At 33.4% G+C, this 13,396-nt stretch overlaps 1 protein-coding gene across 2 annotated transcripts in view; it reads right to left on the bottom strand.

Moving 5' to 3' along the window:
* Nucleotides 1-8,450, bottom strand: part of LOC134714964 (E3 ubiquitin-protein ligase NEDD4-like) — a 33,093-nt gene extending 24,643 nt beyond the window's left edge. For both annotated transcript variants that reach the window (XM_063576709.1, XM_063576710.1), the window contains exons 1-3: nucleotides 8,307-8,450; nucleotides 6,019-6,104; nucleotides 377-461 (exon numbers count right to left, since the gene is read on the bottom strand). In XM_063576709.1, the coding sequence (XP_063432779.1) occupies nucleotides 377-461; nucleotides 6,019-6,104; nucleotides 8,307-8,348 (213 nt within the window). In that variant the 5' untranslated portion in view covers nucleotides 8,349-8,450. The remainder of the gene's footprint in view (nucleotides 1-376; nucleotides 462-6,018; nucleotides 6,105-8,306) is intronic.
* Nucleotides 8,451-13,396: the final 4,946 nt, after the last annotated feature.

The following is a 13,396-nucleotide window of genomic DNA, read 5'->3' as shown; positions in this document are numbered from 1 at the left end:
AGACAAATAAATAAGATAGAACTTGTGTTGTCATTAGATACCAAACATTCTATGAAAACTTCATTGAAATCTGATACCTGGTATACTAGATGTAATGGATGAATACTGCAGTCTTGATATGGGAACGAACAATTACTACCAAACATTCATAAGCAGGGGTAAAACTTTTTATAAGAAATAATTGGGAAAATAAGCATGATAGATATATACCTGCTATTGTACTACCACATGTATATAACCTTCTGATAATTGATCAAAACTATAAATCTTACTACTTTGATATACAATCATGACAAGGGAACTTTATCTCTGGTCAAATCATTGTAGAAATGTCACATAAAGTTTCAGATTAAATATGTGTATTTAAATCGCCTACCTTTTTTATAACTGTTGTGCTGGCTGAATCTATATACCCTGTATCTCTATCTCCTCGAAACAGACTTACTTTTACATATGGATCACTGTAAAATAACAAAATCATACAAGCATGGTACTTAATATGGTTTTCATTTCAGCTTTTAAACCTTAATAAATAAATTGTCAGTCTTTTCTCTGTTATTCATGTACATTGTATTTGAATATGGAAGTAATTATTCAATATAAGAAATTCATTCAATTGAACACTAAGTGTAATTTTTTTATGACATAGTCACATTAAATTCTTTGTTTTGATGTAAAATATTTGATTAACTGACTGAATGAAATGGTGCTGATAATTCATATCATGAACATTTTATAAATAATGGTATTTAAAATACAGGTGAAATCTTTTTACACTTTTTCAGTTACATTGTAGATGTACATATGTTAAACTGCCAAAATGACCAATGTTTAATGCAACAACCTCAATTCAATTCAAATCCTACTATTCTAGTTGTTGGTCAATTGATACCAGTTTTTATCTAACTAATGGATACTTCTATTCAAACAAGATTCTCAAATAAGATATCAATATAAAACTAGAGGCTCCAAAGAGCCTGTGTCGCTCACCTTGGTATATGTGAATATCAAACAAAGGAAGCAGATGGATTCATGACAAAATTGTGTTTTGGTGATGGTGAAGTGTTTGTAAATCTTACTTTACTAAACAGTCTTGCTGCTTACATTTATCTCTATCTATAAAGAACTTGGCCAATTAGTTTCAGTGGAAAATGTTAATTAAAATTTACAAATTTTATGAAAATTGTTAAAAATTGACTATAAAGGACAATAACTCCTTAGGGGGTCAATTGACCATTTCGGTCATGTTGATTTAATTGTAAATCTTACTTTTCTGAACATAATTGCTGTTTACAATTTATCTGAATCTATAATAATATTCAAGATAATAACCAAAAACAGCAAAATTTCCTTAAAATTACCAATTCAGGGGCAGCAACCCAACAATGGGTTGTCAGATTCATCTGAAAATTACAGGGCAGATAGATCTTGATCTGATAAACAGTTTAACCACCTGTCAGATTTGCTCTAAATGCTTTGGTTTTTGAGGTATAAGCCAAAAACTGCCTTTTACCCATATGTTCTATTTTAGCTGTGGCGGCCATCTTGATTTGATGGTCCGGTCGCTGGACACATTTTTAAAACTAGTTACCCCAAAGATGACTGTTGCCAAGTTTGGATTAATTTGGCCAAGTAGTTTCAGAGGAGACGATTTTTGTAAAGATATATAAAATTTACAAAAAATGGTTAAAAATTGACTTTAAAGGGCAATAACTCCTAAAGGTGTCAACTGACCATTTTGGTCATGTTGACTTATTTGTAAATCTTACTTTGCTGAACATTATTGCTGTTTACAGTTCATATCTATCTATAATAATATTCAAGATAATAACCAAAAACAGCAAAATTTCCTTAAAATTACCAATTCAGGGGCAGCAACCCAACAACGGGTTGTCCGATTCATCTGAAAATTTCAGAACAGATAGATCTTGACCTGATTAACAATTTAACTTCGTCAGATTTGCTCTAAATGCTTTGATTTTTGAGTTATAAGCCAAAAACTGCATTTTACCCCTATGTTCTATTTTTAGCCATGGCGGCCATCTTGGTTGGTTTGGCGGGTCATGCCACACATTTTTTAAACTAGATACCCCAATGATGATTGTGGCCAAGTTTGGTTCAATTTGGCTTAGTTGTTTCAGAGGAGAAGATTTTTGTAAAAGATAACTAAGATTTACGAAAAATGGTTAAAAATTGACTATAAAGGTCAATAACTCCTAAAGGGGTCAACTGACCATTTCGGTCATGTTGACTTATTTGTAAATCCTACTTTGCTAAACATTATTGCTGTTTACAGTTTATCTCTATCTATAATAATATTCAAGATAATAACCAAAAACAGCAAAATTTCCACAAAATTACCAATTCAGGGGCAGCAACCCAACAACGGGTTGACTGATTCATCTGAAAATTTCAGGGCAGATAGATCTTGACCTGATAAACATTTTTACCTCGTGTCAGATTTCCTCTAAATGCTTTGGTTTTTGAGTTATAAGCCAAAAACTGCATTTTACCCCTATGTTCTATTTTTAGCTGTGGCGGCCATCTTGGTTGGTTGACCGGGTCACGCCACACATTTTTTAAACTAGATACCCCAATGATGATTGTGGCCAAGTTTGGTTCAATTTGGCCCAGTAGTTTCAGAGGAGAAGATTTTTGTAAAAGTTAACAACGACGACGGACGACGGACGCCGGACGCAAAGTGATGGGAAAAGCTCACTTGGCCCTTCGGGCCAGGTGAGCTAAAAATACAGCTGCCCCATGAGAGCAAGATATGCCTGTCACATTTTCAAAGAATAAAGTTCATTTTTTTCTCAATGTTATATCTAAAACTTATCAAATTCTACAAGGAAGCTTACATCAATAGATATAAACAATTCACCAAAGTTTCATGAGAACTCCTGAAAGCATTTTTCAGTTATTGCCGAAAACTGAAAAATCCCCCCTTTTTTTACGAATAAAAACTCGAAAACATAAAATTTATAAAACTTGAGAGGGAGCTCATGTCAATAGATATACATGTAAATAATTCAACAAAGTTTTATGCAAATTGGTTAAACATTTTTGAGTTAATGTCTGACATGTTGACAATGGATGGACAGACATACATGTATGGATAGCAGTATATCATAATATGACCCATAAATGTAAAATTAAAATGCAGAAACGACCATTTTTTCCTGTGTCCTTAAGCATCGTATACTTCTAAATATTTTCTCGCATAATGCCTGGACATCGGTGAACATGTATCATTACACAGTGTGACACGTTTACAAATGAAAATCAACACTCAGACTAGTCATTAAATAGGACAATAAATAAACAAAAGCAGTGGCGGATTCAGGGGGGGGGGGGCGTAGAGGGCGTACGCCCCCCCTTTGCTCGGACTTTTTTTTTTTTTTTTTGTAAAATTATTTTTCAGACTAGACTTCGTGAATTTTGCCATTTCCCGAGTATTTAATTTTTATACGACAATTCTTTACTTATAAAGATATTTTTCGGTGGTATTTTCTGATTGTCAAAGTCATTTGATTTGCTATGGTGGAGTTGACCAGTGCGTTGAAAAAACGGCACACGGTCATTTTGAAATTAAAATTACAGTAATACACATTGCTTAGGCTGAGGATATCATGACAATCAGGAAACCTTCAAAGCAACACAAGATTGAGCAAGAACGTATTGACTTCTATTTCACTATTCCACCAAACAGAAAGTAATAGTAAATACTCTATAGACTATTGCACTCTCAAGAAAAGAAAGTTCCACAATATTATTTACCTACGAAAACATGTTTAACCCCAAATGCACCAGCTTATTTTATAAATAACAAAGTTGAATAATGAACCCCAGTCACCCCGCCGCATTTTTGCGCCTGTTCCAAGTCAGGAGCCTCTGGCCTTTGTTAGCCTTGTATTATTTTATTTTTAGTTTCTTGTGTACGATTTGGAAATTAGTATGGCGTTCATTATCACTGAACTATTTTTGTTAAGGGACCAGCTGAAGGACGCCTCCAGGTGCGGAAATTTCTCGCTACATTGAAGACCTGTTCGTGACCTTCTGCTGTTGTTTTTCTGTGGTCGGGTTGTTGTCTCTTTTACACATTCCCCATTTCCATTCTCAATTTTAGTATAAGCTCTAGAAAAATTTCAAGTCTCAGGTACGAACCATTTGATTTGAGGAGGTAGTCTTAGATATTTGAGAGAGAAAAATTGACTCTGATTCTTGCCTTAAACAAAAATTCTGAACCGTATCTGGATTGAAAACAATAGTCTTGTCCAGTTTTTTGCTATTAAAAACGAAAATTTCCAACAAAATTATTTAGCATGAACATGATGAATAAAACGGGCGTAGTTTTTTTGTGGCCGGGGTTTGCGTGTCTGACTTGAATGTCTGTTTCGCCGGACTTATATATATTGAATACTTTGTAACCTGTCTACTGGGTGTGACCTTAATGTCTCCATTTGTCGACTATCATTCTAACTTTGTTGTCATTTCAGACACTTTTGTAATCTTTGGGGGATTTGGAACCCCTCACTTCGGTTCCCTAAGTTATGTTGGGTGAAAAATATCAATTAAACATTTTGATAAAAACTGCTTGTTTGTCTTTTTTAACTCGTGTTGGTCGTACTGTAAATTTCATCGAATGTCCATGTCCATAAAAAAATGTCCAACCCTTAAACTTTTAATACAGCAACTATAAAATATACATGCCCAAGCCAGGAACCGTTTAAATTGTGCATATTACACTTATTTTATGTTTTTTAGCCGAAAAAGGTCCCAAAAAATTTTCGACTCGCTCCGCTCGGCGAAATGGAAAATCTTCGCCCCCCCCTTTCCAAAATCCTGGATCCGCCCCTGAAAAGAATATCGGGGAAACAAAAGTACAAACAATAGACCATCAACTCTGAAAACTAAAAGTAAAATAGAGACATGGATTACGAAAAAACATGCAGGGGCGACATCATAGAGTAAAGAGAACTTGCTTCATGCAAGACACTTTCCGTGAAAACAATTTGATATGAACACAATCTTTTATTTTAATTAATTTTTTTTTAAATTTAAAACATGAAACATTTGCCTCATTTGCCTCAAAGTAGTTACGGCCCTGGTGTTACCTTTCCACATCAGTTTTAATCTAGTGTCGTACTACAGTACATGATATATAAGGCATGAAGATGTAATTCTTACAGATCAGCTAAATTATCTATAGTAAAGGATCCTACAAATTAATGTAAGATACAGTCACAGAAAATAATTATATTTATAAGTACGTTTGAGTCAGTGACAACTCTACAACAGATTTATCCATCGGATCACCAACAGTGATGGTGATAAAAGGCTGTGTACATTATGTATATACAACTCGTCTAAACATCAACCCAACAATGTAAGATCTGTAAATTTGCTTTTGCAAATTTTTTGTTCTTCCCTTTCCGGGATTCCAACCCATCGTGTCACCAAATCCCCTGCACTGTAGCTGTCCCGCTAGACCTATTTAATTAACTGCAATTGTTATGAATCACAAGTTATAACATAAAACATAATCAAAATTAACATTTGTTCAATAGCATCTCATTTGAATTTTGAGTGAAAATATAGGTCTGGCAGAAATGTGACAGGTCCGGCAAAACTTGGTACCCTGTAGGCCCCAATGTCTGACCATAAAAAAAACCTGTTTGCATCTCGGCACTGTGGTGGTACCCAATGAATAATAATGAATTCTCTGTTACTCTTTACAAACAGCTATAAACAAGAATGTGTCCAAAGTACACGGATTTACTCGCACTATCATTTTCCATGTTCAATAGACCGTGAAATTGGATAAAAAAATATAATTAGGCATTAAAATTAGAAAGATAATATCATAGGGACATGTGACCGAAGTTTCAAGTGGAATGGACTTCAATTTCATCAAAAACTACCTTGACCAAAAACTTTAACCTGAAGCGGGACGGACAGACAAACGGACAGACAGACAGTCTAAAAAGAATTAGTTAAATTATACAATCATAACAATACCTTGCTCCAAATATGTCCTTCTTGGCTAGATTTTCACCTTTAATAACTTTAATACGAAGTAACTTTGTGGTTCCAGGAGGATCTGACTGAAAATAAAGAAATAATACATTGTAAAATATAAGTCCTTATCTATTCTGTGAAATAATCAGCTTTAATGATAAACAGGAGCTGCAAAGTTAGGAAATCCCTAGCTTCCTTATAAAAATGTATATATATAGCTGCAGTTCTTATGGATTTATCAAAAGCTTTTGACTGCTTACCTCATGAAATTTTACTAGATAAATTACTAGCATATGGTGTTTCTCCACATTCAGTATCTTTATTAAAATCATATCTTTCTGATAGAAAACAGCAAATTAAAGTAAACGGTGTTCTGAGTAGCTGGGCTGACATCCAAAAAGGGGTACCCCAAGGTTCTATATTGGGGCCCCTTTTATTTAATATCTTCATAAATGATATTTTTTATTTTGTTAAACATGGTACATTATATAATTATGCGGACGACAATACTCTGTCTTTTAGTAGTCCGGATTATGACCATCTCATATCAACATTAGAATCTGAGTCTCAAGTGCTTATTGATTGGTTTAAAGAAAATAAGATGCAGGCAAATCCTGATAAATTCCAAGTTATTGCTGTAGGGAAAAGAACCTTTGCAAAAAATCCATCTATACAAATTCAGCAAAATATTTTATCTTGTGAAGAAACAGTAAAATTACTTGGAATTGATATTGATTACCAACTAAAATTTGATGCACATATAAGTAACTTGTGTAGAAAGGCATCACAACAGCTGAATGTTCTCAAGAGAATTGGATCATTTTTAAACAGATTAAATAAACTTACAATTTTTCATACTTTTATTTTGAGTAATTTTAATTTCTGCCCTTTGGCTTGGCATTTTTGTACAGAGAAAAATTCTAAAAAACTTGAAAAAATACAAGAGAGAGCATTACGATTTGTATACGACGACTATTTATCATCCTCTGAAACTCTTCTTGAGAACGCAAAGGTTCCAACCCTACAAGTAAGACGCATCAGGACAATGGCACTTGAGACTTATAAAATTTTAAATAATTTGGCTCCTGTATGTTTACAAAATTTAATAAAAATTAAACACACTAAATATTCTTTTAGATACAGCAATATTTTGGATGTACCACAGGTAAGAACTACCTCATATGGAAAAAAATCTTTTAGTTTTGCTGCTGCTACTTTATGGAATAGCTTACCTGACCACTTCAGGACTGTTAACAGTTTCGCACATTTTAAGAGTCTTGTACAGTCCTGGAGTGGAACAGAATGTTTTTGCTCTGCCTGTAGATAACTTTGTGTTACAATATTTATGCTTTTTATGTTGCATTAACAGCCTGCGTTGCAACTGAAATTTTTGTTTTTTACCTTTTAAAATTTGAAATATTTGAAATTTTTACTTTATAAATCATAAATTATTTAAAAATTAATTTTTAAACAGAAAATTTTTAAAAATTTTAGTGCTTCATATATATGTTTTGGTATTTTGCAAGATACATGCATATGCTATTTGCTTAGAGTTAATTTTTGGTGCTGCTTATTATTTATTGCATGCTGCATGCCTTGTTTTATTTGTTATTGCATATGTTTTTATATTCGGTGAAAAGCTCATTAGAGCTTATGTTTGTATTGTTTGTCAATATGCCGAATCCAAATAAAGTTTTACTTACTTACTTAAAATGTAACTGAGTTGCTATTTGTATAATTGTATGTGCATGCATGTCTCAATTTTGCAAACATTGAACTTCATGGACAGACAAAGTTTTTTCAGGAAACGGCAAGCTAGGGGACAGCGAATTTGCGCACAACAGTTCCATGAGGGGACGGTGATCTTGCAGAGAACAGTTCCGGAGGGACTGCGATCTTGTGGACAACAGTTCCCAAAACCTCTGGGCTGTAGACACAACGAGATAGCTCGTTGACTTGGACGGCTGTGTCTGCCGCATTTACTTGCTGGCTTCTTTAGAAATATACTATTATGTAGACAGCTTCTTCAAAACTTACTGGCCTGACTGACGATATGGAAATTTTGACGAATCAGGGTAACATTTTAATCAATTTAACGCTTAAGGTAGCCTGAAGCCTGACGGTAAATGTTGTTACTACTCAAACATGAGACCCGGGGGCGAGGATACAGTTTTCGATCATCATATGATGTATTAGTATCACTGTTTATATAAATTATTGAGAAAAATCATGTGGTGACATCAATTCAAGTGTTTTCGACTTCTCGGCTTCAACTGATAGAAACTTACTGATCGCTCCTGCAACCCATAAATTCTGGTAAATTGTGCCATTCACTATCAAATCAACAAACTTGGATAAAAATTACAGCACAAGTTGTGTTGATGTTTTTACTGAATCAGATGCGCAATCGCAATAGACCACATCCCGGATATTTCAAAATGACCAAATACCTGCAATTAAGTACTTCGCAATACTACGCTGACGTAATACCATAATTCACATGTGACGCACATTAGCTATAACCGACGAAACTTTTAATACATTCCTATATCTTTCCTAGATATATTGTAACAGTAAATTTGATCCGGTATAAAACTTGTCCGCCAGACTTTTTTCCTAGATAAAATCACCATGGCCATGATTTTTATACTAAGGATCATGTAGTCTAAGTCCTAGGAAAAAAGTCTCATAGCTAGTAAAATATGTCTGGCACTTCTTTTCCTAGGAAAATTGTCCCTTGTAGTTTTTATTATGTTTTAAATTAAAAAAAATATTGAAATGAAAAGAATTTTTTTTTCTTAGTTAAGACCAGAGACATATAATACAATTGTATCATATGTCCGGCTCTGGTTAAGATTAGAAAGTGTCATTATTGTTTTTCCTATTAACATAAAGGATATGGACATTATAAACTAGGCCACGTAGGCATGTTAATATCATGAACATGATGTCCTTGGAAAATTATAAATTTTACTAAAATATTAATACACAACTCTTAAGCAATTTTAAATCATAAAATGTTGTTATAATATAAAAAAAAAAAAAAAAAAGAAGATGTGGTATGACTGCCAATGAGACAACTATCCACAAAAAAAAAATGACACAAACATTAACAACTATAGGTCATCGTAGGGCCTTCAACATTGAGCAAAGCCCATACCGCGTAGTCAGCTATAAATGGCCCCGATAAGACAATGTAAAACAATTCAAACGAGAAAACTAACGACCTTAAAGATGTAAAAAAAAGTTAACGAAAAACAAATATGTACCACATAAACAAACGACAACCACCGAATTTACAGGCTCCTGACTTGGGACAGGCACATACATAAATAATTTGGCGGGGTTAAACATGTTTGCCGGATAAGACTTTCTACATTTTAAAAGATAACAGTTACATTTATCTTTTTAAAAAAAAAGGACATGGACATTTTTACCTAGGAATATCAATGATTTCCTAGCAAAATTAGTGTGGGGTCATGAGTTTTATTAAATATTAATGCACACCTCTTTAACAATATTAAAACATGTAAATGATCTGCTTCATTAAAATTTTCCTTATAAATTAAAGGAATAGGAATATTAATGACATGGACATAACATCCTAGGAAAATTAGTCTCGGGACATACCTTTTATCAGAGACATATAATGTATTATATGTCTCTGCTTTTATTAAAAAAAATGAAACACAACTTTTAATCAACATTAAAACATTATATTTAAATTTCCCGCATTGTTTATATTTAATTGAATTTATTCATTTGTATTTTTCTTACCAAAAAAAAGGACATGGACATGATTTCCTAGGAAAATTAGTCTGGGGACATTTATTTTATCAAAATATAAATACGCAATTGCTTAAACAATATTAAAACATAACATTTAAATTTCCATTGTTTATATTTAATTCAATTTATTCATTAATATTTTTCCTATAAAAAAAAAAAAGAACATGGACATTTTTACCTAGGAATACTAATGACATGGACTTAATTCCTAGGAAAATTAGTCTGGGGACATAGATTACTAACATCGGACTAAAAACTAGTAAATTCTGTAAACATGGACTTTTTATAGTAGTAATATTTGTCCGCCGAGACATATTTTACCAGGATAAATTTATCACCACATCTTCATCACGGTGGGTATGGTTGTCCTGCGAGAGAACGTACTGTGCTGGTGATTCGGTCCTGACGGGTGCTGGTGGGTCCTGATTCTGTGCTGGTGGGTTTGTTTACATTGTATCAGAACGGCAATAAAACGACTGTTTTGTTGCTTAATTTTTCTCTGATGCGTCATAAGTACCATGCAAAGTATATTACAACAATATTATATTGCAAAAGTCGTGCAAGTTCGTTAAACGGAATTGTCCTGACGCGGTGCTGGTGATAAGAAAAACGGTCCTGGTTCTGTGCTCCTATGTCCTGGTTCTGTGCCTTTATATTTTAGTTAAAAGTGGCATATATTCAAGATCATTGATGCTGTACTGTAATGACTAATTAACTGTTGCCTGCTTTTTTGAAATTAACATTGTTGTGAATCCGTTTACTGTTATTATGCAAGAAAAAAATACCCCTATTTTTTTTTTTTTTTTTTAATTAACTGTAATCTTATTCATTGGCCTGTTAATGGAAACCTTCTTGCCCCCTTTTAATATAAAGAAAATATGTTAACGATTTTCGGGATTACGATTATTTTGCAAGATCACCAAAATACTTATATAAAGTAGATGATGTGGTATGTTTGTTGTCAATGGACAAATTTCCATAAGAAACCAAAGGAAGTATGTGTTAATAACCATACGTCATCGTAATACCTTCAACAATAACCCATTACATAAAAATGTAAAAGGGTTTTGCATAAAAATGGAGAGCAAAAATATAGAACAAAGGACTTTCTGAGCGTTTGAATCATATGTCTTTAGAAGCTTAAAACACATTTTTTTTGTGAACAATTGAGTGTTGACTATAAGAATGACAATAGTATTGCGGGTTTGTTTGTTTGTTTTTTTTTTTTTTTTTTTTTTTTTTTTGGGGGGGGATGGGGATAAGAAAGAGCAAGGTTACAGTGAAAGTTTTAAGCTTGGAATGGTTTCCCGTAAGATTAAAAAGTTGTATTTAAAAAGAAAAACGAATCTTATAGCTATTAAGAATCACTTGCTGTATCTGTAAGATTTTTTCAACATAACTTTTTTGTCTGAACGGTTATCAGTTTTTTTTTCGAAAGTTCGATAGAACACTAAAAAATCACTATTTTATGAAAGGGCCAGACTAGAATATGTCAGAGAATGAAGACGAGATAACCTAGAGAACACTAACAAAACTAAGATGTCTTAGCTTTTTCATTTCAAAATTCCAAAATAAATAAAGAATTACGGGGGAGGAAGTGAACAATGTGTCCTACTTTACTATATTTAAATATTTTTATGAATAAAAATCAAATGTGCCTTAATTATAATTGAAAATGAGTAAATGGAAAAAAATACCTAACTAAAATACACATTTATTTTAATATTGGTAATATCACTAAGCTTTTAAGTTTTGTGTGTCAAACACACCATCTCTGTAGTAATGACTCCTTACTAAGATATTTCACTTCATCCATTTTTTTTCTGCATTTTTTTATATTGTGAATTCTTAGTATTATTATATTAAAATGTAGCCTTAATTTATATTTAAAAAAACTGAATCTAAAGCCAAATATATCAAACATTTTTGTTTCCATCTATCCGTTTTCGGGACAGTAACAATCAACGTAAACACGCCTGGAAAGTAAAATGCTTACTCGGCTGTCTTTAATCGACCATTTATAGACGCCCTCCTAAAAAACAAACCGGGGTGGGGGTACAGAGATGCAAATTAAGTACTTAGATCAATATTTTATCTTTTCGTGTATGGTTTATGACCCCTTCTGTGGCCTGTCAATTACGAAATGTGCAAACTGCAAAAGTATGAAAACAGCAGACAATGAATAATAGAGACATAATTTTGTACATATATCATGCAAAGCATTATTATTTATAGTTCATTATTGTATTTAGTAGAAAAAGAGAATTTGGTGAAAATAAAATCACTATTTTTGAAGAAAATTCACAAACCTTTGTACAGAGATTTTTGTTATGTTTAGCATGGGATCAACGCAAGGGTACATTATCCTTAAAAATCTATTTAAAAGTATTTGAAACGTACGTTTGCTTTGTTAATTGTGCATTTCAAAATTCCCCAAGAGTTACTGGGAAATAGAAATATAGTCACTTGGTCTTCTCTCGACCGGTGTCCTATAGCCATTCTTCCCCCATGCCAATTTTTCCTGGGGGAAAATCTAGATCGATCCAATATTTCCCCCCGGAAAAATTGGCATGATCCAACTTTTCCCCCTCAACGATATAGGGGGAAAACGAGGATCAGGCCAATTTTTCCCCTTTGCGGCATGATAAGCTAGTTTTTCCCCTTTATAAATTTATAACGTTGGCGACGTCAGTTAGAAATTTTTATCCTAAAAAAAGAATACTGACTAACTTTTTTGATTAGTTTAGCGGTACCAAAGCTTTATCGTATTAATATAAATTAATATGTATTTATATATACCATGTATACATACAAGTTATATTTATACACAGTGGCGGATCCAGGAATTTTCATAAGTGGGGGCCCACTGACTGACCTAAGAGGGGGTCCGCTCCAGTCACGCTTCAGTGATTCCCTATATAAGCATTTTTTCCCAAAAAGGGGGGGGCGGGCCCCCTGCCCCCTCCCCCTAAATCCGCCTCTGATACACACGAAGCACATTCTGATGCAGTGATACAATCAATTCTCATTCGTGAACCCTTGGTATCATTGACCTACTGAATACAACTACTTAAACCACTTCTGGTCAGTTTGAATATTTAGACTTTACATGATAAATCATTTTTGTACCACAAGGTAAAAGTACCCATCAAAGGCATGGATAGAGAAAAATACTCATCGCCTTAAATCTTTCATTCAGGAGAAGAAGTTTTGATAAGGGTGAAAATTCATCAAACCTAGGGGAGATATATGTAACCCCTCTCCAACCAGAATGGGAGACGTGCGTTTGAAACGTGGAAGTACAAGAATTACCTCCATTATTGTGGCTCGATGTACAAGATAAAGGTGTGTATATATAGGGTCGACCACGATCTAGCACTAATGATACAAATATCCACCGGAGTTACACGGACCTGATAGTAAGTAATAAAAGGCCACCGTACGGCCTCCGAAAATGAAAAAAACCCATATATAGTCGGCTATAAAATGCTCCGACCATAAAATTTATGGAACAATACAAACAAAACTAACAAGCTTATTGATTACAAAATGATTTACAAAAAAACCCAAATCAAACGAAATGAACCAA

The sequence above is a fragment of the Mytilus trossulus genome, chromosome 4 (genome assembly GCF_036588685.1).
Source record: "Mytilus trossulus isolate FHL-02 chromosome 4, PNRI_Mtr1.1.1.hap1, whole genome shotgun sequence".
NCBI classification, from domain to species: Eukaryota; Metazoa; Mollusca; class Bivalvia; order Mytilida; family Mytilidae; genus Mytilus; species Mytilus trossulus.
The sequence above is the reverse complement of the archived record's forward strand: the minus strand, read 5'-3'. Positions and strand labels throughout refer to the sequence as shown.